Below are 26,314 nucleotides of genomic sequence, written 5' to 3'. Positions count from 1 at the left end.
AAGTGTCAAAAACGCAAAACAACCCCAATATATACTATATGTAAAAATATTCCCAAAAAGAGTGGCACAGAGAAAATGTAAATACAAATATTTATTGCAGTTTAACACTGATAAAGGTCAAGTTTGTACAATGAAGAGCATCATTCCATGGTGCTGATGCTGTTAAGAAGTCATATATATATATATATATAAATATATATATAAACACAATGAAATATAGCTACAATACAACGATAATACACCCACAATTCTTCAAAAAGTCGTGCTGATATTTCGCCCAGTGATGGCTGTTTCCTGAAGTTGGAGGTTTGTGGTCCATGCAGAGGGAAAACAAAAGCTGTTCACGTCTTGCCGAGTCCATGCAGCACATGTGCTTTGGACCGCAGGCTACACCATCTGTCAGTGTCCTGTGTCCAAGTCCCCTATGTACTCCTGCAGGACCTGAAGCCTGGCGTCAATATCTGAAAACTCAGCGCCCGTGTCAATGGAGCTCTCTGAGTGGCGGAGCATAACATCTTAAACATGTACACATAGAAAACATATTTAGAAAATATACTTCAAAAAAAAAAATCATGCACATTATGTGCTTTGCATCATATATGTGCGCTCATATTTAGTGACTGAATAGCACAGTCGATAACACCACTGTCTCATGGTGCAGAGAACTGAGGTTACAATTCTTATCAGGACCAATAATAACTAACAATGAGATTAGGACTTGAAATATTATTGAACACAGCCTTGCTACTAATCTTAGCAAAAGCAGATATGAGAAGGGTTGGAGGCAACAGTGATGACCAGAGCAAAAGTGTGAGACTGCCAAGCCTGAGCAATGTACATTAATCATACAATATATACTCACACTAGAAGAGATCGACCGATATGGTTTTTTCAGGGCCGATACCGATTATTTGTAGTCAAGGAGGCTGATAACAGATATTCGGAGCAAATATTCATTTGCAGTAAAAGTTATTTAAACATGAATAGTATATGTCAGTAAACAGCTGGACAAGACTTTAAGTTGTTTTTTTAACATTATTCAGGAAAACGTCGGACCAGTAGCGACATATTGTTTCATGCAGTGCTAATGTGGTTAAGTTAGCACCAAACAACATCATAGGATTTCAAACACCTTAACTACAAGTGTCTAAGACACATATTTGCGTTTCAATATATGGGAAACATTTTAAAAATGTTGGATTTTACTACGTCACAATAACTCACCATCTACTCAATTTTATAGCAGTTTATGAACATTGTAAGGTTTCCTCATGGGGAACCAAGAAATATTGGTTGGTTGGTAGGTTGAAGTTTATAACATGTATACAGTTTCAATATGATACTTCACATATTTTAATTTTTTTAATTGCCTTTTACAACATGTCCGAAAAGGAGTGGGAAGAAGCAAAGCTTATTTAATCCTACCTCTTTTGCAGTTCATAGCAATTACTAACACATGTTCACTTCCTGTTCGCCATTTGTAACACAATTTACATCAATGAATTCTCAATAGGGTATGATTGATATGAAATATATGATTTCTAAATATAGCAAACATTTAAATACAACTAATTCTGGTATCCTTCATGTAGCTTATCGGTGAGACATTTTCAAGCTGTCTGATACAATTCACAATTTTTTTTAAATTAAGAAATGAAGTAGTTCTGTAAAAAAAAATAATCAAAAATGAGGCTGCACATCAAAATGGCAAATATCGGCTCCGATAATAGGTGGATCTCTAATACACATTCATATTCATATATGTTTGTGTTTACCTTTGTCCTTCATTCTGTATGTTGGAGTGCTGCTTATGGGCTTCTTGGTCATCATGCCGCCTCTGGACTGTAAACATGCAACACATGTGTCACTAGTCAGCATTAAAAGTAGAGCTTTGGATTTATTTTTTACAGGTATGATTTGAATGTTGTGGCTTTGTTAAAATAAAAGTTTTTAAAACATATTCTCCATGTTTTTGGCCTTAATTAAGTTTTGTGTATTATATGTATTAAAGTGCAGTAGTCTTATTTTCTATTATTATTATGTGGTAAAAAACTTTTTTTTTTTCCAAGCACGACTTCCATTTCTGGGGTAAGGGTGAACTCTACTATGTAAACAACACGGCCCAAATCCTGGGGCTACTCTATCTTCACCACGACAATCTCAAGTAGACCACATTTATAATAAACTTCATCTTCAACTCCTGTCTCATCAATATCACAATTCCACATTGACGTGAATGATAACAGCTGGACGTAGTATCCGAAATTCGGTGTAGCGCTTCATGCTAATTGGGACGGCCATCGGCTATTAACAGCTGTCCGGCCAAAGTGGAGATGAACTGGACATCAATTACACAGCTTTGGCTTGAGCGATGTGGAATGACAACACAGACACGCAATGCTAACACTAGAGATACTGTAACTATCGTAGGAGCGAGTGTCAAGTTGACCAAGTTTTTTTGCAGAACAACACACCTGTGGTATCTGCACATAAAATCCCAGTTGTAATTTAGAGAAATTACACAGAATGGGATGAAGTATTGTGGCCACGTTGTAGTGGCCGGATGACAGCCATGGCAATGACGCTGGGAGGATCCTGCGGTGAGTACTTTAGTCTGCACCAGAACACACTCAAGACTAATATATTGGGTGAAACGAGTGTAAAGGTGACTAAATGGTTGTTATTTCATGTTTAAAGGGCTTTAATTGTGCTAAAAACTTATTTAAATGGTCATAAATTGTTTTTTTGTTATTAATAATAATCTTACTTTGTGGAAATCTTACCATAGTCCTGTTCTGTCCCAATTAAGTGCAATAAACAAGGGACGACAATTGCCAGCACTAATTGTGTGTGACTTACCACACTTGGTCTATTAAACATCTGTTTCTTCCCCCTGGAGAGCATCAAACACATCAGGGTTAGAAAAAGTTCAAATGATGCACGCCTCATTAGCATACAGGAAGGCCACCTGAACAGAGCCTTGGTCATTTCCTCCACATCCACCAACGAGCCATCCGAGGAGTTCCTGCTCGCTCGCCGCTCCATAGACAAACTCCTGCCGCGGCTGCCGGAGCGCTGCATCAGTGGGCAACCTTCTCTGGAGCGTGATCGTCCGCGTTCGGAGAGCATCGGCGACACGGTCAGGTCTCGCCGCACCTTCATCTGTCTGTTCAACAACACCACACACCCACATGAACTAATGATGATGTCATCACAGACTTTGGAGGGAGGAAACATACTTTTTGATTTCTGTTTCTCTCAGTCGACGCTGTCTGTCTTGGATGTAAGCGGTTGGGTCAAAGCGAGGCCCTCGGGACCCTGGAATCAAAAATATGCTCATTAAAGTCATCCGTCCACTTCTTGTGGCAAGAAGTCTTCCACCAATCAGCACAAGGCTCTCCTCTCCAAAAGTTCCTGGGTTTCTATAAAGGCTCACCTTACTACAAAGTTCTTTTTTAGGGAAACTTTTTCCATGTATTTTCTGCCATTTTTTCAGGGTCCCAGGTAAACTGGAGCCTCTGCCAGCAACTATGAGCGAGACTTGACTGGTCGCCAGTTAACAGCGTTCATAGACAACAAACGATTCACACTAATGATCTGTCGAGTCTCCAATCAAACTAAAACAAAGCTAACAATTCCTCTTCAACAAATAACTACAAGTGTCTAAAATAAAAAATAAAAGATTTGTTTGATCAATGAAATATTTAATTACGTCGGTTCTTCATAGAGTTGGGACACTACAGACTAAGATTCCAGCAAGGGAGTCCTTTAATGTGCGAGGGGAGTTTATTTGTCCATAGAACAAAAAACAATGAACTCAGCAGGATCAATAGAGCACTGTGCGGTTCACATAATGAGGCGTTCAAATCCATCCATCCATCTGTTTTCTACCGCCTGTCCCTCTTGGGGTCGCAGGGGATGCTGGAGCCTATCCCAGCTGCATTCGGGCGGAAGGCGGGGTACACCCTGGACAAGTCGCCATCTCATCACAGGGCCAACACAGATAGACAGACAACATTCACACTCACATTCACACAGGCGTTCAAGTGCACTGCATAACTGAGTGTGGGGAGAATAGGCTTTTACACGGTCCATGTGTTTTTTCCCCCTAACAATTACAACTGCAAAATACACCGCAATGGAACCAAAGGAAGTTTGGAGTGCGAGCACTTTGATAAGAAGGTGTGAAACACTTGTATTCAATAAAGAACTTGCAGCAAACTACAAAAATGTTTGCGTGGCTTTTACGAGTGATTTTAAATCTTATTTATCTATTTCAACCATAATATATATATACATATGTATAAATACATACATACTAGGGCTGTGAATCTTTGGGTGTCCCACGATTTGATTCAATATCGATTCTTGGGTCACGATTTGATTCAAAATCGATTTTTTTTCAATTCAACACGATTATCGATTCAAAAAAGCTTTTTTTCCCGATTCAAACGATTCTCTATTCATTCAATACATAGGCTTTCAGCAGGATCTACCCCAGTCTGCTGACATGCAAGCAGAGTAGTAGATTTTTGTAACAAGCTTTTATAATTATAAAGGACAATGTTTTATCAACTGATTGCAATAATGTAAATTTGTTTTAACTATTAAATGAACCAAAAATATGACTTATTTTATCTTTGTGAAAATATTGGACACAGTGTGTTGTCAAGCTTATGAGATGTGATGCAAGTGTAAGCCACTGTTACACTATTGTTCTTTTTTTTTTACTATAAATGTCTAATGATAATGTCAATGAGGGATTTTTAATCACTGCTATGTTGAAATTGTAACTAATATTGATACTGTTGTTGATAATATTCATTTTTGTTTCACTACTTTTGGATTGTTCTGTGTCGTGTTTGTGTCTCCTCTCAATTGCTCTGTTTATTGCAGTTCTGAGTGTTGCTGGGTCTGGTTTAGTTTTGGAATTGGATTGCATTGTTATGGTATTGCTGTGTATTGTTTTGTTGGATTGATTAATTAAAAAAAAAAAAATTAAAATTAAAAAATTTAAAAAAATAAAAAAATTTTTAAAATGAGAATCGATTCTGAATCGCACAACGTGAGAATCGCGATTCGAATTCAAATAAATTTTTTCCCACACCCCTAATACATACACACACATGTATATATATATATTTTGTATATATGTATATATATATACATAAATACATATACTGTATATACCAGTACCTATATATATATATCATCATCATTTCTTTTTATTCCTTTCATGAAAATGCATATATACAAGCCATATACAGTTGACACTTTCATTGTTTGTTTGTTTCTTATACATTTCCATGATCAGAAAGGAGCAGATGGAAGAATACTATTCTTATATTTATCTGCCCCCTTTTTAACACAACTTATTTTTGATGACTTTATCACTGTTCCCTCCACCAACACCCGAACTCCAACATACTTTTAATTTTTGTTTAAGCCTTTTCAAAATGACACGACCAATCAAAATCAAAAATCGGTTTGATATAATTCCAGTTGTCTCTTTTTGTAACTCTTTTTAAATTCAAAGATATTCTTGCAACTTTTTTAGTCTTTGTCTAGAGAATCCCATGCTTTCACACCAGCAACAGACAAGCACATTTGCTTCAAATTTGTTCGCACTCTTGGATGTTTAAAATCACACGGCCTTCTGTGGTTCACATCTTCAGACGTGAACACAAATAACTTTTGTAAGTCTTTCGGAAGAACTTTATTTCTAGCTTTGAACATCACTAATAGAGTATGCAATTCTACAATGTCTTTTAGTTTTAATAATCCTGACCTAATGAAGAGTGGATTTGTGTGGTCTCTATATCCTGCTGTAAAAATGATACGAATTGCTCTTTTCCGTGAAAGAAATAAAAGGCATTATGTTGCTGTGATATGTATTTCCCCATATTTCTGCACAATAATTGAAATAAGGTAGAATAATTGAGCAATATAACATTCTCATTGTATTATACGGGAACCTGTATTTAACCTTGTTCAAAATAAATAAGCTTTTAGATACCTTATTTTTCACATGCAATATATGAGCTTTCCATGTCAACTTTTCATCTAAGATGACCCCAAGAAATCTGATTTCAGACACCTTCTCAATTTTCACATTGTTTATGGATAAACTAACTTCTATCTTTCTTTTATTACTGAATACCATAAGTTTAGTCTTTCCCAAGTTTAAAGATAATTTATTTACATCAAACCACAATTTTAGTTTAACCATTTCCTCTTTAATATTATCGGTTAAGATTTTCAAGTCATCTCCTGAACAGTATAAATTTGTATCGTCTGCGAATAATACGTACTGTAAAATTTTCGAAACCTCACTAATATCATTTATATACCGTATAAAATAAAAAGTTTGGGTCCTAAAATCGAACCCTGTGGAATTCCACATTCAATATTCATACATTCTGACCTATGATCATCGATCTCAACATATTGCTATCGTAAATAGCTGGTTAACCAGTCCAGTGCAACTCCTCTAACTCCATAAGTATATAATTTAGAAATGAGAATTTGATGAATTTGACTCGGGGGCCGCTTTGGGTTAAAACAATTTGGCCGGGGGCCGGGCTGTGTGTATGTATATATATATATTTATACTGTATTAGATATATATAGCACACTTTCCGCGCGCGCGATGATGTCACGTTATCGATGAGAAAATGCATTTTTAGACAATATTAGGAGACACCGTGAGTAGCAAGCGGTAGAAAGAAGATAAGAAAAATAATAATTAAAAAAAACAAAAAAAAAACGTTTTTTTTTTATTTTTATACTTGGGACTTCCCGCGGGCCTGATTTTGGACGCTGGCGGGCCGGATCCAGCCCGCGGGCCGTAGTTTGGGGACCCCTGATCTATAGTGTCAAATGCCTTCTTTAAATCAATGAACACTCCTATTGTGTATTTATTTTGATCAATTGCAGTTGTAATCTCTTCAATAATGTTCATGATGGCCAAGCTCGTAGACCTATTTGATCCAAATCCATACTGACTTTCATTTAATAATTTATGTTTTTCAATAAAGCAGTCTAATTTATTAACAAACAGTTTTTCAAGCACTTTTGAAAATTGAGATAGGAGAGATACTGGTCTATAATTACCAAATGTATGTTTATCTCCGGTTTTAAATAAAGGTATTACCTTAGCTGTTTTCGTACTGTCTGGGAAAACTCCTACTCTAAAAGAACAATTAATTATATAATATAATGGTTTAATGATGCAATCAATTGTGTTTTTTATTATTTTCATGTCAATACCCTCATTGTCTGTTGAGGTCTTGTTTTTTAGTTTATAAACCACAGATAATATTTCATTTTCAGTCACTTCACTAAGAAACATTGACTGCATAACCCTATTTTCCCTTTTCCAGACACCCCGATTGATCATTAGCTCTTGGTATTTGTTTGCTAAGCTACGTTCTACATTTACAAAGAATTGATTTAATTCATTGACAATTTCATCTTTGTTTTCAATTGACATGTTATCTTTTTTTAAATACCTAGGTAGTTCTGTTCGCCTTGACCTATTCCCTATGGCTTTATTCAAAATATTCCATGTAGCCTTTATGTTATTTTCATTTTCATGCAACATTCTTTTGTAATATTCCCTTTTTGCTTGTCTCAATGTATAATAGTCAACTTGTTTTTGTAGTTCTTAGTGTTTTTCAGCATGCTCTGTTCTTGATTTGATAAACTCCTTATAAAGTCTATTTTTCTTTTTACATGCATTTTTCAAACTGTTTATCATCCAAGGTGCATTATTTTGCCTTTGTTTAGATCTGCATGGAACCTCAGGACAATGCTTGTTATACAGAGAATTATAATGTTTAAGAAAAGAATCATAGGCAGTGTTTATATCGTTTCCACTCTTGTTTTAATAGGTAATTCCTGAAGTTGTTAATATGATTGACACTTCTTTTCCTCTTAAGTATTTGATATGTTCTTTTAGGGAATTGGTAGTCAAATATTGCAAATATAGGCAGATGATCACTTATGTAATTTATCACTAACCCAGTAGTGATGTGAATCCCTAAAACATTTGTAAATATATTGTCTATTAAGGTTGCACTAGTTGTGGTTATTCTGCTAGGCTTTGTAATTAATGGGTACAACCCTTTTTCATATAAGATCTCTAAAAAATCTGATGTTTGTTTATGTGAATCTACCTTTAGAAAATCAATATTATAATCTCCAAAAATTACGATAGTCCTATTTTTATTTAGACCATTAATAATTTCCTCTAATTTATCCATGAAGGTTTCCACTTTTGATCCTGGTTTTCTATATACACATGCAACAACAATGTTTCTGTTTTGTTCTAATTCTATCTCAACTGCTACACACTCCATTAAATCATTTATGGCCATTGTCATATTAACTGGTCTGCATTTTAGTTCATTATATATATAGAGGGCCACCCCTCCTCCAGTCCTATTGTCTCTGCTAGTGACATACAGATCATAGTCCTTTAATTTCAGATCAACCTCCTTGCCTTTCTTTATCCATGTTTCAGATAAAGCAATTACCTTAAATATACCTTTAAGTGACTCCAAAACATTTTTGATTTTAGAAAAGTGTTTTGGTAGACTTCTACAATTAAATTGAATCAAAGAAAATGTATTTTCTATGCCTATGTCATCAAGTTGTTCCTCAGTATAATACCGGCAAGAATCCTTGATATGCTTAAATATATGAGTCTCTGGATCCACTTCATTATCAAAATCAAATGTGTCTCTGGAGTCTCTGGATGAGTCTAGATGAGTCTCTGGATCCACTTCATTCTCAAAATCAATTGTGCCACTTTCTGTATAATCAACACTTGAAAGGGCTTCAGTCTTGAAAGAAAGAGTCATGAGTTCCTTACAGGAGATCCAATAATCAAGCAAAAAAGAAGAAAAAGAAAACAGAAAAATGCCCTCACTATTAGGGATGATACTCGAAACCGGTTTTCCCGGTTGTTTGATAAGAAAAGAACCGAGTCCTCGGACTCGAATCCCTTTTTGAGAACCGGTACTCGTTATCGAGACCACTATAGTAAAGGAAAAGAGTTGATTCTTTATTCGAATCCCGTCCCGACCAGAAATGCTCCGTGGGACATCACAAGAATTGACGTCACGTAGCTCAATCATTAGGCGCAGATAGCGAAAGCAGGAAAACAATGGACGGGAAAAAGCGCTCCAAGGTGTAATAAAGTTCAAAACAAAAGCTATCATCCATCGAATAACTTTACTGAGAGATTTTAGCAGGGTAAAACACATGACAAACACTTTTACGACCAACCGGAAAGATAGCAACCAGGCTAGCAACGCACCTCCTTTACGGCAGCTGTCGCAACGTTCTTAAAACAACCGCAGCACATACATATATATACAACATATCTCCCTTTTTTAACTTTTGTTTTTCTTTCCTTGTAAACAAAACAAAATCACACTGTAGATGTGTTGTCTGTCTAATTATAAATAATGCAGACGAGGCGTGTTGGCTGAGTTCTTGACGTTTACTTTCACAGCGTGGCAATGCAACACTTTTCGGGGCTACCGCGCATGCTCGTAACTCCCGTTGCATGCTGGGTAGTGTAGTTGTTATATTCTCTAGCTCATAACATTTTTCCCCCTATAAAGAAATAATGTTAGCTCAATAAAGTGTATTTCTTTTTTTAGCTTTAACTTTTAATTTTTTAGCATTGTAACCACATTTGCAAAGAACTTTTCTCTTCATAGAATTTTCTTTCAATAAAGAAATAAAGTGCAAAAATGTCAAAGCATCATAACAAACAGTTATGTCAAATAGCAGCAGAAGTGCACTTTTTGGAGAGCTGTATTATTTTCAGTTTTGTGCCCAAGGGACTGATTTTATTTAACACTATATTATTATTTATACACCTATAGTGATCAAAGAGACAGGTTGTTTTTGTGTTACTGTATATATTTGTTTCTCTGAAAAATCCCACTTAATATACTTTGGGTAACAACAGTCAATATTTATTTATTTTATTTTTTTAGGTGGGTAACAGTCAATATTTATTTATTTATTAGATTTTATTTTTTTTATTATATAATAAAAGTGAGCTTATATTGTGTGTTTTTTTTCCATATACAACAACCTATCTGGACTCGATAAGGAATCGGTTCGATAAGAGGATTCGATAAAAGGCTCGAACTCGATAATTCCTTATCAAACATCATCCCTACTCACTATTTTCATTTGTTCTGATCCAGGTCTTTCAATGTTCTCATCACAACCACTTTGGCTTGTTCTGGTGGTCCGTTTGTCCGGATGAAAACTTTTCCATTCCTGGTCCAGGTCGATTGGATTTTATTTTGCTTTTTGAGGATCCGGCCTGTCCAAGCAATTTCCGCATTTTTCTTTGTCAGGTGCTCATTTAGATAAACCCCAGTGCCTTTAAATTTTTTAGCTGCCTTCAGAATTTCCACATTGTGCTTTCTATTTGCAAACTTCATGATGACTTTAGGCTTGTTTTTTTTTGTCCTTACTTGGAAGAATGTGATATGCTGATATGTGCTGACTCTCCAGAGGAATATGTTTACTCTTCATGTAGCGTACCACTTGTTGCTCCAAGGTGTCAAATTCCTCAGATGGTGCATCCTCACCATGCTGGTCATCAGGTAAGCCAGCAACCCGGGCATAACTCAGATGCCTGGGGCCGTACTTATCAAGCTTCTTAGAATTACTCCTAAGAAGTCTGCTAAGAGTTGACTTAAGAGTAAATAAATTCTTCGCTGAATGCTGCACTTAAAAGTTAGTTATCAAGCGTCTTACTCACACTTTCAGCGAAGTGTAGGACTGAATCTTAAGTGTCACACTCAGAGCTGAATTACGACATTACTATGTGCCGTAAACGGAATTTTAGGTGACGTCATTTCTGTGTCCATAGAAATGACCAATCACGGAAGGGAATCCGTTGTCTAAGAATAAAGAAATATCTTGGAAATATTTAAGTGGACAATGGGAGTGTATATTTTGACAATAAACTACAAAATAATACAAAACAAACTAGTCCCCGCCGGCACTCACGCTACCGCTCCCTCTCTTCTATCGCCCACACACTCCCTGACGTCACTCACCTCACGGCCACACACATACGCTACTGTCATAACATTTTCTTTCCAATTCATTAATTAGGCAACTAATTTGAAACTGGTGTGGGTGGCTCTATATATACTAGCCCACTGCAGACACATGCAGAAATCAACAAGGAATCGAAAAGTATTAAATCTGTGACAAAAATAATATCCGCTCTGTCTAAACGATACAGTTTGATCAGCTGCTCGTCATCAAAAAAAAAAAAAACATTGTTCCGTTCCCTGAACGTTCGCGCACGTCTCTCTCGCCTCAGTGCCATCCCCTGCTGGCAACTCCTAACCACTTAAGACACCTCTGAAGGTCTCTTATATATCGTGGAGAGTAGGAGTGATTCTTAGACTTAAGAACGTTGATAAAAAGCTTTTATTCTTGAGTTTGAGAGTAGGACTAAATTTCGCAAATTCTCAGGACTTAAGTGTAAAATGGCACTCTAAGAAGCTTGATAAGTACGGCCCCTGATCTCCTCCATGAGGCCTGTCAGTTCCCTTGACATAAAGTTTAGGGAATCTTTAATTCCCGCCATTTCAGCTGCTAACTTTGCGTTGGTAGTCATTGTTCTTCAAGCAATCTTGACTTTTGTTGGATGTCAGTGCATTCTGATGATTTTAGTGAATTTCATTAGGCCTTTCAGCAGAGAGAAACAGTTGCAGCCATCTTGCTCCAAAGCCACGCCTCTCATACATATACATACATACATCTATATACACATATACATATATATATATTTTACTGTGAAACAGAAATTGGTGGGAACAACCTTTTTACCTGTTATTGACTATGGAGATGTGTTGTACATGAATGATACCGCTGGTTGTCTCCACAAGCTGGATAGTGTGTACCACGGGGCACTGAGATTCATCACCAACTGCGCCCCGCTTACCCAACATTGTGTGTTTTACTCAATGGTTAACTGGACATCTTTATGTGCTCGATGCCTCAATCATCGGTATGTGTTCATCTACAAAACCGTTCTGGGTATCACCCCATCTTATCCGTCTTGTCTTTTAACAAAGAAACAAGGAAGTCACAATCTCCATTCAATGAATGTTCTGCATTTGTCATCCCCAAAGTAAGAACTGAACTCGGCAAGAAAGCATTTAGGTTTTCAGCACTGAAGGCTTGGAATAACCTACAATCGAATCTTCAACTTCAAACCCTTGTTACATTAAATGAGTTTAAAGCTTCTGTGAAATGATTGCAGTCTACCTTGTCTGTATGCACATGTGTTATGTGAGCAAGTTTTAATGTTGTAAATTTGATGTTTTATGTGTTGTTTACTGTTTTTAATGTAACCTTGCTGCTGCCCTCTTGGCCAGGTCTCCCTTGGAATAGAGATCTTTGATCTCAATGGGATTTGTACCTGGTTAAATAAAGGCAAAAAATAAATAAAGAATACAATAAAATAAAAATAAAAATAAAAATAAAAAATGAATATATATATATATATATATATATATATATATATATATATCATTGTCTAAAATGTGTTTTGGTTCATATTTTTGTGTGTCTGGAACAGATTCATTGGATTTACATTATTCTTATAGGAAAAATTGCAAACAAAAACTGAAGTACCTCTGTACTAAGAATTGTTGTATTCTCGGATGTGCCGATCAATTGGTATCGGCCGACACTGTATTTATTTTTATTCCGCAGCTGACAACAGCTAATTATGTGTCTCTATACTCTCCATTTCAGCAAACAATCTACATTTGAGAAGGCGACCCAGAAGCAGGCATGCGAATAGGTAAGTTAACCTCTAAGCTAGCTTTAAGCAACACCAGGAAAAAAGTACTTAGTAAAGTTTCAGAAGTGTAGATGGAACCACTTTACAGCAGAAAGTAAGCATAATTTAGCAGGAAATGAACAAGTAGATTAATAAGAGTCGAGAAAAAGGATTATATAACAACTGTTGGGAGGGCAGATCGATCCATAAATTGGTGATGTCGACATCTAGGGGTAGTATCAGTGTATGAGTGATACTTGACTTATTAGGTTGATATTTTTGATTCCTCAAAATCTTTTTTTGTTGTTTTTCCTAAGAGTGAACAAATTCAGGAAATAATTCCGTGGACACAGGAAGATTTTGAGGGCAAAAATTAAAGGATTTAAAACAAAAGTAAAAGAAAAAAGTAGATAGTAGTTATTTTTACTTTTGTTTAATTATTGTGTACTATTGACTTTATCTTGCTCAAACAATTATGTATGTAAGACAATCAAGGAACTAGTTTAAATATTGTGTTGCTATTGTTAAACTGTCAATAGCACCATAAATACATTAAAAAAATGTAGTTAATACATGTGATCGGTGTCGGACGATTTCACGGGTGCATGATGGCTAAGGGAATGGGCAGCATAAAGTGCCAACAATACAAGAGTTTGTACCAGTAGGAGAAGGTGACGCCCTTCTTACGACAGCACGTGGCCCCGCGGAGTCGGCTCTTCTCCCTCTTTCAGTCGACCTTTGCACTCTGTCGCCTCTGTGCTCTCTGGATCCTGAGCGACCCCTGACTTGGTTGAGTGAGCGATAGATGTCCCTGCCGCCAGAAAGCGGCGTCCCTCTGCTTCATAATTAAAGAAAAAGTCCAGTTGGTGCGTGTTTGTGAAGCACAGACAAAAAAGACAACATAGATTAATTCTCCAACCTTCTCCGTAGAAGAGCCAGTTCATTGGTGAGACTTTTGACGTGAAGTCGCAGGCTGCACTCAGATGCCTTCAGTTCCTCCAGCTGAAAAAGCTGACATTTAATAACATTCAAAGCAGGAATTCAGGTCACAAATCAGCACACCTGCTCAATAAGGTGGCGCTGCTCCTGGCATCTCTTGCTGGCCGAGCGCTGACTTTTGGCTCTCTCTTTGAGCAGCTGCTCCCCTAGCGCCCTCACCTCATCTCTGCTCCTCCAGTCCTGCCGAGCGTCGGTTGCCGAAGCACTTCCGCACAGCTGTAAACGCTCCAGGACTTTGGCGATGGACTCTTTCTCCTCCTTCATTAGAGCCAGCCTTGGAATGGAGGGGAAAAGGAGCAGACATCCAATAAAAGTGTGAACGTATGCGTGCTGAAAACGTTCCAGAGGCTTTGGATAAAAAACAACTTCTTTCCTTACTATGTACAGTTAGTTTGGAAATAGTCATTTCACTCATAACAAAATTAGCTAAATGTCTGCTCATTTAAACCACAATGGATTGCATTATAAGGCAGGAAACTCAAAGTCTCCTAGCCACATAATGGAAATTATTCTGAAAAAGTCAAAACAAACCTTAGGAGTTCAAGGCAAATCATCATCAGGAAATGGTAAATGGGTTATAATTGTATAGGGCTTTTTCTACCTTCAAGGTACTCAAAGCACTTTGACACTACTTCCACATACACATAAACATTCACACACAGATTCACACATTGATGGTGGGAGCGGCCATGCAAGGCCCTAACCACAACCCATCAGGAGCAAGGTCCAAGGACACAATGGACGTGACTAGGATGGTGGAAGCCGGAAATCGAACCAGGTTGCTGGCACGGCCGCTCTCCCAACCGAGCCAAACCGTCCCCTTAAGTGATTTGTCACGTTGCCGGTTTTTTAGGGCAACGACTGCCGACATACATTGCACGTCGGCATTATTTGCGGCGTATCACTTTGATGATAGCCACACCACCACACAGCTGATGTTGACTTAAGCCTTTCTATCAACAATAGCCTCATCTTCGGAGGATAACGCCTTCTCCGAGTTAATGCTGACATTTTTTCCCGCCATTCTGTTTACCATTTGTTAAGTACCGCAACCTTTGAACTGGAGGTGGTGCGGAAAAAGATAGATTTTGATTTGCTGTTGTCACAGACATTTCAGCAATGTTGGATCGAGTTCAAAATGCTGCCAGGTGATCACAGTGATAGACCTGAAATTCATCGCGATCAACGATCACATAATCGCCCAGCCCTAATTTGACGTGACCTGTTCACCCGCACTCAAACACATTATAAACCACCTTGTCGGCGTGGCGAAGTTGGTAGAGTGGCTGTGCCAGCAATCGGAGTGTTGCTGGTTACTGGGGTTCAATTCCCACCTTCTACCTTCCTAGTCACGTCCGTTGTGTCCTTGGGCAAGACACTTCACCCTTTGCCTCTGATGGCTGCTGGTTAGCGCCTAGCATGGCAGCTCCCGCCATCAGTGTGTGAATGTGTGTGTGAATGGGTAAATGTGGAAATACTGTCAAAGCGCTTTGAGTACCTTGAAGGTAGAAAAGCGCTATACAAGTATAACCCATTTATCATTATTTATTTGTCTGCCAGAGAATAAGAAGATGGAGCAAGAGGGATCATTATAGCCAACATAACAACAGTTGTTATATTTAGCGAGTAATCAAACCCCTCTCGACAGTTTATTTATAAACAAAAGCGACCAGTGACAAATATGATCTACTCCACTGCTACTATTATGGTGACCAAGTATTACTCTTCTTAACGAGCATCAGGTTCAAGAAGTCAAATTTAAGACTTTAAGACTTTTTTTTGCCCATATTGAAAATAACTTAAGACCATTTCACATCTATTTGAACAGAAAAAGTACAAAACCACAAAGGAAAATCAGAGGGCCAGAATGAATTGTAAGTACCGTATTTTTCAAACTATAAGTTGCTCCGGAGTATACGTCGCACCGGCCGAAAATGCACAATAAAGAAGAAAAAAACATATATATGTCGCACTGGAGTATACGTCGCATTTTTGGGGGGAATGTACCGGTATTTGATCAAATCCAACACCAAGAATAGACATTTGAAAGGCAATTTAAAATAAATAAAGAATAGTGAACAACAGGCTGAATAAGTGTACGTTATATGACGCATAAATAACCAACTGAGAACGTGCCTGGTATGTTAACGTAACATATTATGGTAAGTCATTCAAATAACTATAACATATAGAACATGCTATACGTTTACCAAACAATCTGTCATTCCCGATCGCTAAATCCGATGAAATCTTCTTCCTCGGTGTCGCCTCTGGTATGCGCCGTTTCTTTTCTTTCTGCTGCTCGATCGCCGTTCTCTGCTGCATATTTCACTACTTCCGGCTTGTAATCTGCAGTATATGATTTCCCTTTCGGTGCCATTTTAGTTCAGCCCTTCTCAGTTTTTATAAGTTACCGCCAATGTTGAAATAATCCATTTTAATAGCTACGGATGTAGCAGCAGTTAGCATCCCATGACCCACAATGCACTTCTGCCATGACCCGCCCCCGCCAAATTCTTATTGGTTGACATGTGTGACGATTGCGGACATTTGCTTCGTCTCTTACGCGAATGAGATAAATAATATTATTTGATATTTTACGGTAATGTGTTAATCATTTCACACTTAAGTCGCTCCTATGAAAAAAACTGCGACTTATAATCGGAAAAATACGGTATATGAACTCATTCACTGCTCTTTAACACAGGAAAGAAAATGGTTAAACTAACTGAATACACCTGAAGCCTCTCTATTGTAAAGTAATTGACAAAAATATTAGCAAACATCATAACAGCCATTTTTCAGATTTGCCACAGAACTGTTTTCTTGAAAAAGGTTCAGTGTGCTTCATAACAAGTGTTTTCATGCAACAACAACTAGAACATCAGCAATAGTAGAGGAAAGCACAATATATTGTCTGTGAAAGGGGCTGTTAGCATTTCTGCTAAAGCTAAATGGTTACCTTTTGCAGTGTTTTTGCGGCTGTCAGAATTGAGAAAACAGATAAAAACATCTACACTACTACTACTGTATCTGCACAAAGTTGTGAAAAACACAGAGTGCAGACAAAGCGATTGTCTAAAAAGAAAGAAGGCGATTATGGCTTGAAAGCCTAAAACAGAATTTGGATGTGAAAAATGTGGATAACATTCAAATTTGCTCAGCTCATTTTGTATCTATCCATCCATCCATTTTCTACTGCTTTGAGCCTATTCCAGCTGCATTCGGGCGGAAGGTGGGGTACACCCTTGACAAATCGCCACCTCATCGCAGGGCCACCACAGATAGACAGACAACATTCACACTCACACTGGTATGTATAAATACATTTGTACCTGTTTTTTGAAAACATATTGCTAATAAAAAAGGACTAGTTTTTGTTTAAGCATGTGAATGTTGTCTGTCTGTGTTAGCCCTGCAATGAGATAGAGACTTGTCCAGTGTGTAACCCGCCTTCCGCCCGAATGCAGCTGAGATAGGCTCCAGCACCTCACACGACAAGCGGTAGAAAATGGATGGATGGATGACAAAATGACATCCGCAAATCTTCCTTGTTTTGCTCATTTAACCATAAACTGAGTGTTAAACTCTAAACATACAACCTTTTAATGTCAGTTGCTGTATAAACTTGGAGAAAATATTCGGCACCAGAAGCTGACCTGGAATTATTGTAATAAATAATAGGAATAATAAAAGATAATTGTGTTTTTTTTTTATAGTTTTATTACTGTGAATACACTACTGCCACAGAAAAATCAGTGTGTGTTTACTGTATGTAATAGTATAATTTCACTAGTAAACATCTCATATTGATCTCCTTCGGCAATTGGCGCTACTTTACCCACGTAATACTCCTTCCTTTGTGGAGGTTAAGTTGACCCATAAATAGTTGTACAAGAGTTTGTTACGTTTCTGCATCTTTGGACATGGACTTATTCAAGCTTTTTGACTTTTACATTATCATTCCATTCACTTTCACCGCAATGTTTACAAACACTTCCCTCCTCGATGGCTCCACATCCGGGTCCTAAACACTTAATATGTTTCCATCCATGTTCAAGCATGTATTAAATCGTTCTGGAGACATACATCGTTGAACTTGCACTTACCCATCTTATGTAAGTAATTTGGCTTGACTGTGGGGCTTTCCTTTAGTTTTCTTCCCTGCTATGCTAAACTGTAAAAACACACCGCTGTGTGCGCACAGCCCACTAAATGGCGGCTTGCAATGAATTCTGACCGGGCAGCACAGGTAACTTTAACTTTAGCTCTATTTTGTAGTTACATTATAGCGTCCTCAAAAATCGAAACATTTAAAAGCAAGACAGAAGTTTATGCATGTTTTAAATAAAGGTAACGTTCATAGATTTTAAGACCTTTCAAAATCATATTTACTATATTTTATAAGATTTTAGGAAATTTTTTTGACATTTTAAGGCCTTGAATTCAAATTGTTGGATTTAAAACTTAAGACCCCGCGGACACCTTGTACTGTAAGCCCCTTACCATTCTATAAGCACTCACAGGCTGCTTAGTTTAATTTGTGACATACAAAACAAAACACAAAAAAGCGACAAAAAAAAGGTTATTTATATTTGTAAACATTTGTTTTTTTTCTCATGTATTTTACAAAATTTTTGCATATATACGTAATCTTGGCCAAAATCGACGATTGCCTTATTTTGTCATTTCCTGCACTGCACAATCTAAAATGTCTCACCTTTAGTATCACTCTTGGTATCTTTATGAAACTATGGAAGGGTTCTCCGCAGCATCACACACCATCAAAATTTAAAAGATGGTTTGAGGTAAATAGATAATTCTTGAATACTGGTAAAACTAAATTTATGATTTTCTGTAGGTGTAGGAAAAGTGTGGATGCCTCATTATATGTTGAAGAAGTTGAGATTCAAAAAACAAAAGAGATCAGGTTTTTGGGTGTTATGATTGATGAAAATGTGTCATGGAAATCACATATTAATGATACAACGGCTTAAGTATATAAAAGTATTTCTATTTTACACAAAGTGAAGGAATTTTTTAATCAAAAAGCATTGTATATTTTGTATAACTCACTGATCGTTCCATATCTAACATATTGTATTGAAGTGTGGAGTAGTGCCTGTAAAACATATTTAAATCCAACCTTCCTTCTGCCGAAAAGAGCCGTAAGAATCATAGGTGGAAATGCATTCAGGGAATATCCTGAAAATCTTGTATAAAGCACACACACAAATTCTTCCAAAAAACATTCAAAACAGATTTGTTTAAAGAGAAAGTAATTATAATCTAAAAGGAACTGAGCTCTTTACTAAACTGAGATTTAGAACAGGGATGAAGGAAAAAGTATTTCAATCAAAAGTGTTAGTTTATGGAACAATTTTGACAGTGAAATAAAATCATCTAAATCTTGTACTGAATTAAAAAATGTTTTTAAATAATGTTGATGAAAAGATGTGACTTCGAATAAATTATTGTCTCCATGTGTAGTTATTTTGTTGTATGTTATGAATATATATGTAGCTAGACTTCTGAGTTGAACAACAAATGTAACTGTATGAATGGTGGCAGATCTTATAAGTTTTACTTTACTGCTCCTTTTTGTTCATTATTTATTTTAAAAGTTATATTGATAGTTTTTTTTGTTGGACCTTAATTGAATGAAATAAAACAAACAAACAAACAAACAAAGACAAATGTGACTTACTCTGCTCGTAAGCGGTGGATTTCCAGCTCTGCACACTTGTTTACACCTTGAGAGGTCAGCGTGCTAAGCTCCACCCTTAGGGTCCTGATTTCCTTCTGCAGGGCGGCTGGGTCCGGCTTGCCAAAGTAGGGTAGTGGCAAAGGGTAGTGTATCCTACAGAGAGTACACAGTGTTTACCACAGAACTGCAATCCACCTGTGGTGTTAGGTTACTAATACTAGTATTAAGTAATATTTGTTATATACAGCGGCAAAGTACTAATACTAGTATTAACTAACGCTTGTTAAATATAGCAGCAAAGTAAGTTACTTGGCTTTGCAACACATCTAATTCATGTTGTGTACATAAGAAGTAACGATGCTATCTACTGTACACAGTTGTAATGACAAGCTGCACTCACAGAACGTGTTCATGAGCAACGGCAAATGTATTAGTGGTGGACCGCCGCAAATAAATGAACATACGGAAACACATCAGTCATCAGGTGAAAAGACACACCTGTCAAACTCTACGGTGTAGATGAGAATGAGATAGCGTTTGGCGGTGAGAGTAGATGACTGCGGATGGCCTCGAGGGCGACCGACCACACCTGCTTTTCTGTTTCTTAGCAACTCCAGGTCAGCGTAGGTCAAGAGGTCCAGGGTAACAGAATTGGTTGTCTGGGGAAAATAATTGGATTAAGAAGTTGACGAGTGAATACAAACCGACACACCTGTGAGATGTTTTGTGACTCAGCAAACATCTAAAAACGGAAGTTTGCATGTCCTGTGTTTTGTCATCTCCATTTGAAAACGATAAACGCGCCCCAAAAATCCTTCATTTATGTTCTCGCCTCGCTGCCTAGAGGGAGGGAACAAGATAGCTGTGGAATATTTCCCATTTTTCGCTCTAGTGGAAAGCCAAACAAATGAGTCCCCGCTCCAGCTCAGGCAGCCCGGAGCGTCACCCTGTCCGCTCACATCCGTCTACTCGCTCATGCGCACGCAAGCCGCCGTACCTTTCTGACGGCCGACTCCAACATGCTACAAAAAATGGGGAACTGTTTGAAGTTGCCGGTTTTCCGCGTGAGATCCTCGATGTCTGGAAAAAAGGACAAAGGAGACGTGAAGTGGCGTATTTGTAAACACAATCGAAAAAAAAGACACATTTGGCGCTACTCACATGCCGGATCGAATTCTCCCTTCCATTGATCGGCCGTTGTTGAATCCGAGATTTCCACCAGCAGCAAGCCTTTATCCACCTCCACCTTCACCACAAACTCCACTCCTTGGAAAACAATATCTTCCATCACCTCCGAGCCCTCCTCCATCCCTCTGGGTCTATGTCAGGGAACGACAGGAGCTCAAAATAGAACTGGAATGATGCATGATTTCAAAAATAAGGACACAGTGTGAATAAGTCTAATTACATAAACGGAACTGAATTAATGCATAAATCCCAGAGATATTATGCAAAATGTCCAAAATGCCATTCCGCTTAACGCTAACAGAAAAAGAGTTAGCATAATCTTGTAAACAAGCAGCGGGGAAAACATGGACCTACGCTATTAGCTGCTGTGAGGATGGTTCTACATCAGCCAGGGGTGTCCAAATATTGTTCACTGAGGGCAACATATAGACAAATGGAAGGGTGTGGGGGTCTCCTTGATTTTGTCACATTTTAATGTAAGAAAACATGCTTATAAACAACCAAAATGGGTCAAGATAAGAAATAAATTCAAAGAAAAATCAGCAAAGTGTCAGTTTTAAGACGTTAGTGACGAATGGACCAATTTTAATTCTTTACAGTGTTTTTGTTGCGTACCACCACGAATACACTTGGGACTGCCACAAACAGATTTGGCACTACCAAATAGTAAGATAACTCTGCTTCTTAACACAGCTCATACGGACCTTGTCTGCCAGAGAATATGAAGACGTAGCAGAAGGGATCAGTGTTGCCCACTTAGCGATAGGGATGATGCTCGAAACCGGTTTTCCCGGTTGTTCGATAAGAAAAGAACCGAATCCTCGGACTTGAATCCCTTTTTGAGAACCGGTACCCGTTATCGAGACCACTATAGTAAAGAAAAAGAGTTGGTTCTTTATACGAATCCCTGGGAACGACTCCCGTCCCGACAAGAAATGCCCCGCAGGACATCACAAGAAATGACGTCACGTAGCTCAGTCATTTGTCACGGTGAGGTGCAGTGTGCTGCGGTTCGTTCTCCCGGGACGCAAAACTGACGGCTCCGGACGAAAGCGTGCAGGTAGAAGATGATTTATTTCTCATAAATATACACATTACAACAGACGGAAACGAAACAAAAGGAAAGCGTGCCGTTCGCACGAGAAGCTAAAACAAAAACTTACTTAGCACAGGAATACTAGAAGCTAAGGTACCTTAGCACAGGAATCATGAGCTCGAAAACCAGAATGCCAACGTAACTGTTGCAAATGCAAACAATGACGCCACGACGAGTGACCGGAAAAGGCAGGCTTAAATAGAGTCTCTGATGAGCAACAGGTGCGCGTACAAGGCAGGTGAAAATCATAAGTAACCATGGTGACTAAAACAAACCCCCGAAGTGCACAAAACAACAAAGGAAGTCCAAAACTAACAGAACATAACTAAACAAAACATAATCCAACCACATCATAATACATCACAGTTTCATATCATTTCACTTTACAGGAGTACGAAAAAGTAAAGCTTATTTAATCTTACCCCTTTCCCACTTCATAGCGTTTTCAAATATATACATAATTTACTGACCTTTTTATAATACAATATCTGTGAATTAGTTTATACAACAGTTTTGTAATATGTAATTAATTAATTCAGTCATTATTAGGGGACGGCGTGGTGAAGTTGGTAGAGTGGCCGTGCCAGCAATCGGAGGGTTGCTGGTTACTGGGGTTCAATCCCCACCTTGTACCATCCTAGTCATGTCCGTTGTGTCCTTGGGCAAGACACTTCACCCTTGCTCCTGATGGCTGCTGGTTAGCGCCTTGCATGGCAGCTCCCGCCATCAGTGTGTGAATGTGTGTGTGAATGGGTGAATGTGGAAATACTGTCAAAGCGCTTTGAGTACCTTGAAGGTAGAAAAGCGCTATACAAGTATAACCCATTTATCATTATTAATATACTGAGATGAAGAATATCTTATTTTCAATAAGGTTGAAAGTATTTCTCATAATTCTTCTTCTTTGTACTTTGTAAGCACTATTCATTTGAACAACCTCTTAAACTGGATCATATCAGTACAATGTTTAACTTCTTTACTTCATCCATTCCATCATTTAATTCCACATAATTTGAGCTGTTTGCAGTTTTACCAAATCATCGAACTTTAATATTTTTGACTCAATAAATAAAGTGTTTATATTTTATTGATCTTTTTTGAAACACGGTTAGCGAATGTAGCGCACATTTGTAGTTATTTCCCCACATTTCTGCACAATAACTCAGATATGGTAATAATAGTAGCGAGCAGTAGAGAATGTGAAGTGATTTGTTAAACCAAATATTGTGTTTTTTTTCCATATACAACAACCTATCTGGACTCAATAAGAGAATCGATAAGGAATCGGTTCGATAAGAGGATTCGATAATAGGCTCGAACTTGATAATTTCTTATCAAACATCATCCCTACTTAGCGACTGTATTGGTATATTTATGGACTTTTCTTGATACTAGGAGTGTAACGGTCAATGTATTCGAATTCACATTTTTCATTACAAAGCCTTTGGTTTGGTAAAGAGGCGTACCACATTCCCATGCGGTACGCACAAAAAGAGAGGAAAGGAAGTGTTTCTTGCATCATGCATTCACTTGGTTACCAAATACAAGCGGTCATGAAAATGGTTGTATTCGCTTACGGAGCAGAAATCCAGACATGCAAGGCACCTCCACAAGCCTGGGGAGTGTGCTTTACCACCTAATGAAAGGTTAGGTGTGACAACAGCACATCACCAATGTAGAAACATCCTCCCAACACTACGAATAAAATATATAATTGTGTGTAGAAGATATATTTTCACATGATAAAAGATGTGGGAGGGCAAAAACACTGCCAGATGTTTTTAAAGACGTCACACCAGGAAGCAGCAACTATTCTGAGAAAAGCTGAAGAGACAGCCGAAACTAAGATTTATCTTTTGCTTTCTAAAAACTATTTGTCTGCACAAAAGAATATTGATCCAATATCATATTTAAAGAAGACCTGATGATGAACGCAGTCCGCTTCCTGGACCTTTGCATGAGAAAATGCTCTGTATCTGGCCCTATTTGAAGTTGAGGACTCCTGGTCTTCATGCTTAAAACGGGTTCAATGTGTCTTTATTATGTTTTCACAAGTAGATCGATTGTGGGCTGTGTTTAATTTCACCTTTAGAATATGTTGCGCACTGGAAAAAAAACTGCCGTACAAACAAATGGCTACAGGGCTACACTTTGGACACACCTGAATCTTAGAGAAAAATGTAATTTAAAACATTTGTACGCATGTACAACACTTAAGACCTACGTAATGGATTAAGCAAAGAAATCAAACAATGTACTAATATGATCCACTTCAAGAAACTCTTCAAACTTAAAGTGTTTACAAAGTACAAAGAAGAAGAACCATGATAAACATTTTGAATTTATTTCATCCATCCATCCATTTTCTACCGCTTGTCCCTTTTGGGGTCGCGGGGGGTGCTGGAGCCTATCTCAGCTGCATTCGGGCGGAAGGCGGAGTACACCCTGGACAAGTTGCCACCTCATCACAGGGCCATCATTTTCAAGATAATCGTGCTCATCTCACCATATGAAATATAACTTACTTCACCAATTATTATTTATTTAATTTTTATTGTTATTACTTATGGAGTATATTGTGACTAAATTTGGTAACAGTAGAAGAGAAAGTCAAACACAAATACAAATAGACGGAATAGAAATTGAAAGAGTAAATGAAGCCAAATTTGTAGGTATAATGATTGATGATAAATTGAACTGGAAATCTCACGTAAAAAATATACAACATAAAGTAGCAAGAAACACGTTAATAATGAATAAAGCAAAACATGTTCTAGACCAAAAATCACTTCATATTCTCTACTGCTCACTAGTGTTACCATATCTGAGTTACTGTGTAGAAATATGGGGAAATAATTACAAAAGTACACTTCATTCACTAACGGTGTTACAAAAAAGATCAGTTAGAATAATACATCATGTTGGATATAGAGAACATAAAAAATTCTTTTTTTTATTGAATCAAAGATACCGAAATTCCACAATAGGTAGTTAATTTGCAAACAGCTAAAATTATACACAAAGCAAACTATAACCTGCTAACCAAGAATATACAAAAATTCTTCTCAAAAAAAGAGAAATATAATCTTAGAGAAAAATGTAATTTAAAACCTTTGTACGCACGTACAACCCTTAAGACCTTCAGTATATTTGTATGTGGAATTAAATTATGGAATGGATTAAGCAAATAAATCAAACAATGTACTAGATCCACTTCAAGAAACTCTTCAAACTTAAAGTGTTTACAAAGTACAAAGAAGAAGAACCATGATAAACATTCTGAATTTATTCATCAATCCATTCTTTCATTCTCAAAATAATCTTACTTATCTCATCATATGAAATATAACTTACTTCACCAATTATTATTTATTTTATTTTTATTGTGATTACTTATGGAGTATATTGTGAATAAATTGAGAACAGGAAGTGAACAAAAGTTTTAGCAACTGCTATGTAAAAGAAAAGGGGTAGGATTAAATAAGCTCTGCATCTTCCTACTCCTTTTCGAACATGTTGAAAAGAGAAACTGGAAATTGTGATGTATCATGTTGTATGCTTGCATGTTCGAAATAAACTCACACTCAAATTGAGAACAGGAAGTGAACAAAAGTTTTAGCAACTGAAAAGGAAAAGGGGTAGGATTAAATAAACGCTGCTTCTTTCTACTCCTTTTCGAACATGTTGAATAGAGGAACTGGAAATTGTGATGTATCATGTTGTATGCATGCATGTTCCAAATAAACTCAAACTCAACTCAACACCTGGTAAAGCCCATCATAATAATCATTCCAAAAATGCTGCTTTCATCACAACAAACTACAAGGAGCGCTAAAGAGTCAGGTAAGCTTACACAAACGTTGCCTTTGATCAAAGCTCATCGGGGACATACAGTTAATGTTGCATAAACATATTTGAGGCGATGAAGTGTACATTTGGTAGGATATTTTCTTGTTAAAACACGCAGCTTGCATTGCCATCACTTATGCCCACAGTGAAAGGACAATGCCCATCTTTCATTAGGTTACCATAGATATATAGTTACCATCCGCATAATTCAAGTAGATACAACTTTGTTTGCTTTTACTGCGTCACCACATTGTATTTTTTTCAATTTAAGTCTCTTTTGAGATAAATACAAATGTATGTTTGATTATTAGCTAGCTAACATGTTTGTTATTATAAGTTCCAACAATCTAAGCGTGGGGTGGCATTGTCAAGTGACATTCGAGGGGGAAAACAACAACACTTACCTTACTTTACAGCGGTAAATCTTGCCGCAGCTTGCCGCCAACAAGCAACTAATGTTGGTGGAACATGTTGGCGTATTAGCTCGGTTAAGTCATTGAATTAAAGAGTAACTCTCTTCATCGGTGCTTCACTCTCAGTCCAAAACAAAGTAGAAGCGACCTAAGAGAAGACCTGACTAGGGAACCGTTGAATTCTTCTTCGTCGGTTTAATTCCCGCACGCAGCTTCTTCTT

The 26,314-nt window shown here is 37.5% G+C and overlaps 1 protein-coding gene across 3 annotated transcripts; it reads right to left on the bottom strand.

Moving 5' to 3' along the window:
- Positions 1-97: 97 nt before the first annotated feature.
- Positions 98-26,314, bottom strand: ccdc61 (coiled-coil domain containing 61). 3 transcript variants are annotated; one of them, XM_062047989.1, is made up of 13 exons: positions 26,085-26,314; positions 20,709-20,900; positions 20,545-20,627; positions 20,046-20,206; positions 19,548-19,700; positions 13,904-14,114; positions 13,761-13,843; positions 13,501-13,679; positions 3,240-3,318; positions 2,969-3,166; positions 2,860-2,893; positions 1,776-1,842; positions 98-515 (listed from the first exon to the last, which is right to left on the bottom strand). In XM_062047989.1, exons 2-13 carry the CDS (start codon positions 20,854-20,856, stop codon positions 400-402), a joined length of 1,512 nt encoding a protein of 503 aa, XP_061903973.1. In that variant the 5' UTR covers positions 20,857-20,900; positions 26,085-26,314; the 3' UTR covers positions 98-399. The 3 variants fall into 3 exon arrangements, with proteins under 3 accessions (XP_061903973.1, XP_061903972.1, XP_061903974.1); XM_062047988.1 differs by having other exon boundaries at positions 20,709-20,866; positions 26,085-26,313; XM_062047990.1 differs by having other exon boundaries at positions 98-494; positions 20,709-20,866; positions 26,085-26,313.

The sequence above is a fragment of the Entelurus aequoreus genome, linkage group LG05 (assembly GCF_033978785.1).
Source record: "Entelurus aequoreus isolate RoL-2023_Sb linkage group LG05, RoL_Eaeq_v1.1, whole genome shotgun sequence".
Lineage (NCBI taxonomy): Eukaryota > Metazoa > Chordata > Actinopteri > Syngnathiformes > Syngnathidae > Entelurus > Entelurus aequoreus.
The sequence above is the reverse complement of the archived record's forward strand: the minus strand, read 5'-3'. Positions and strand labels throughout refer to the sequence as shown.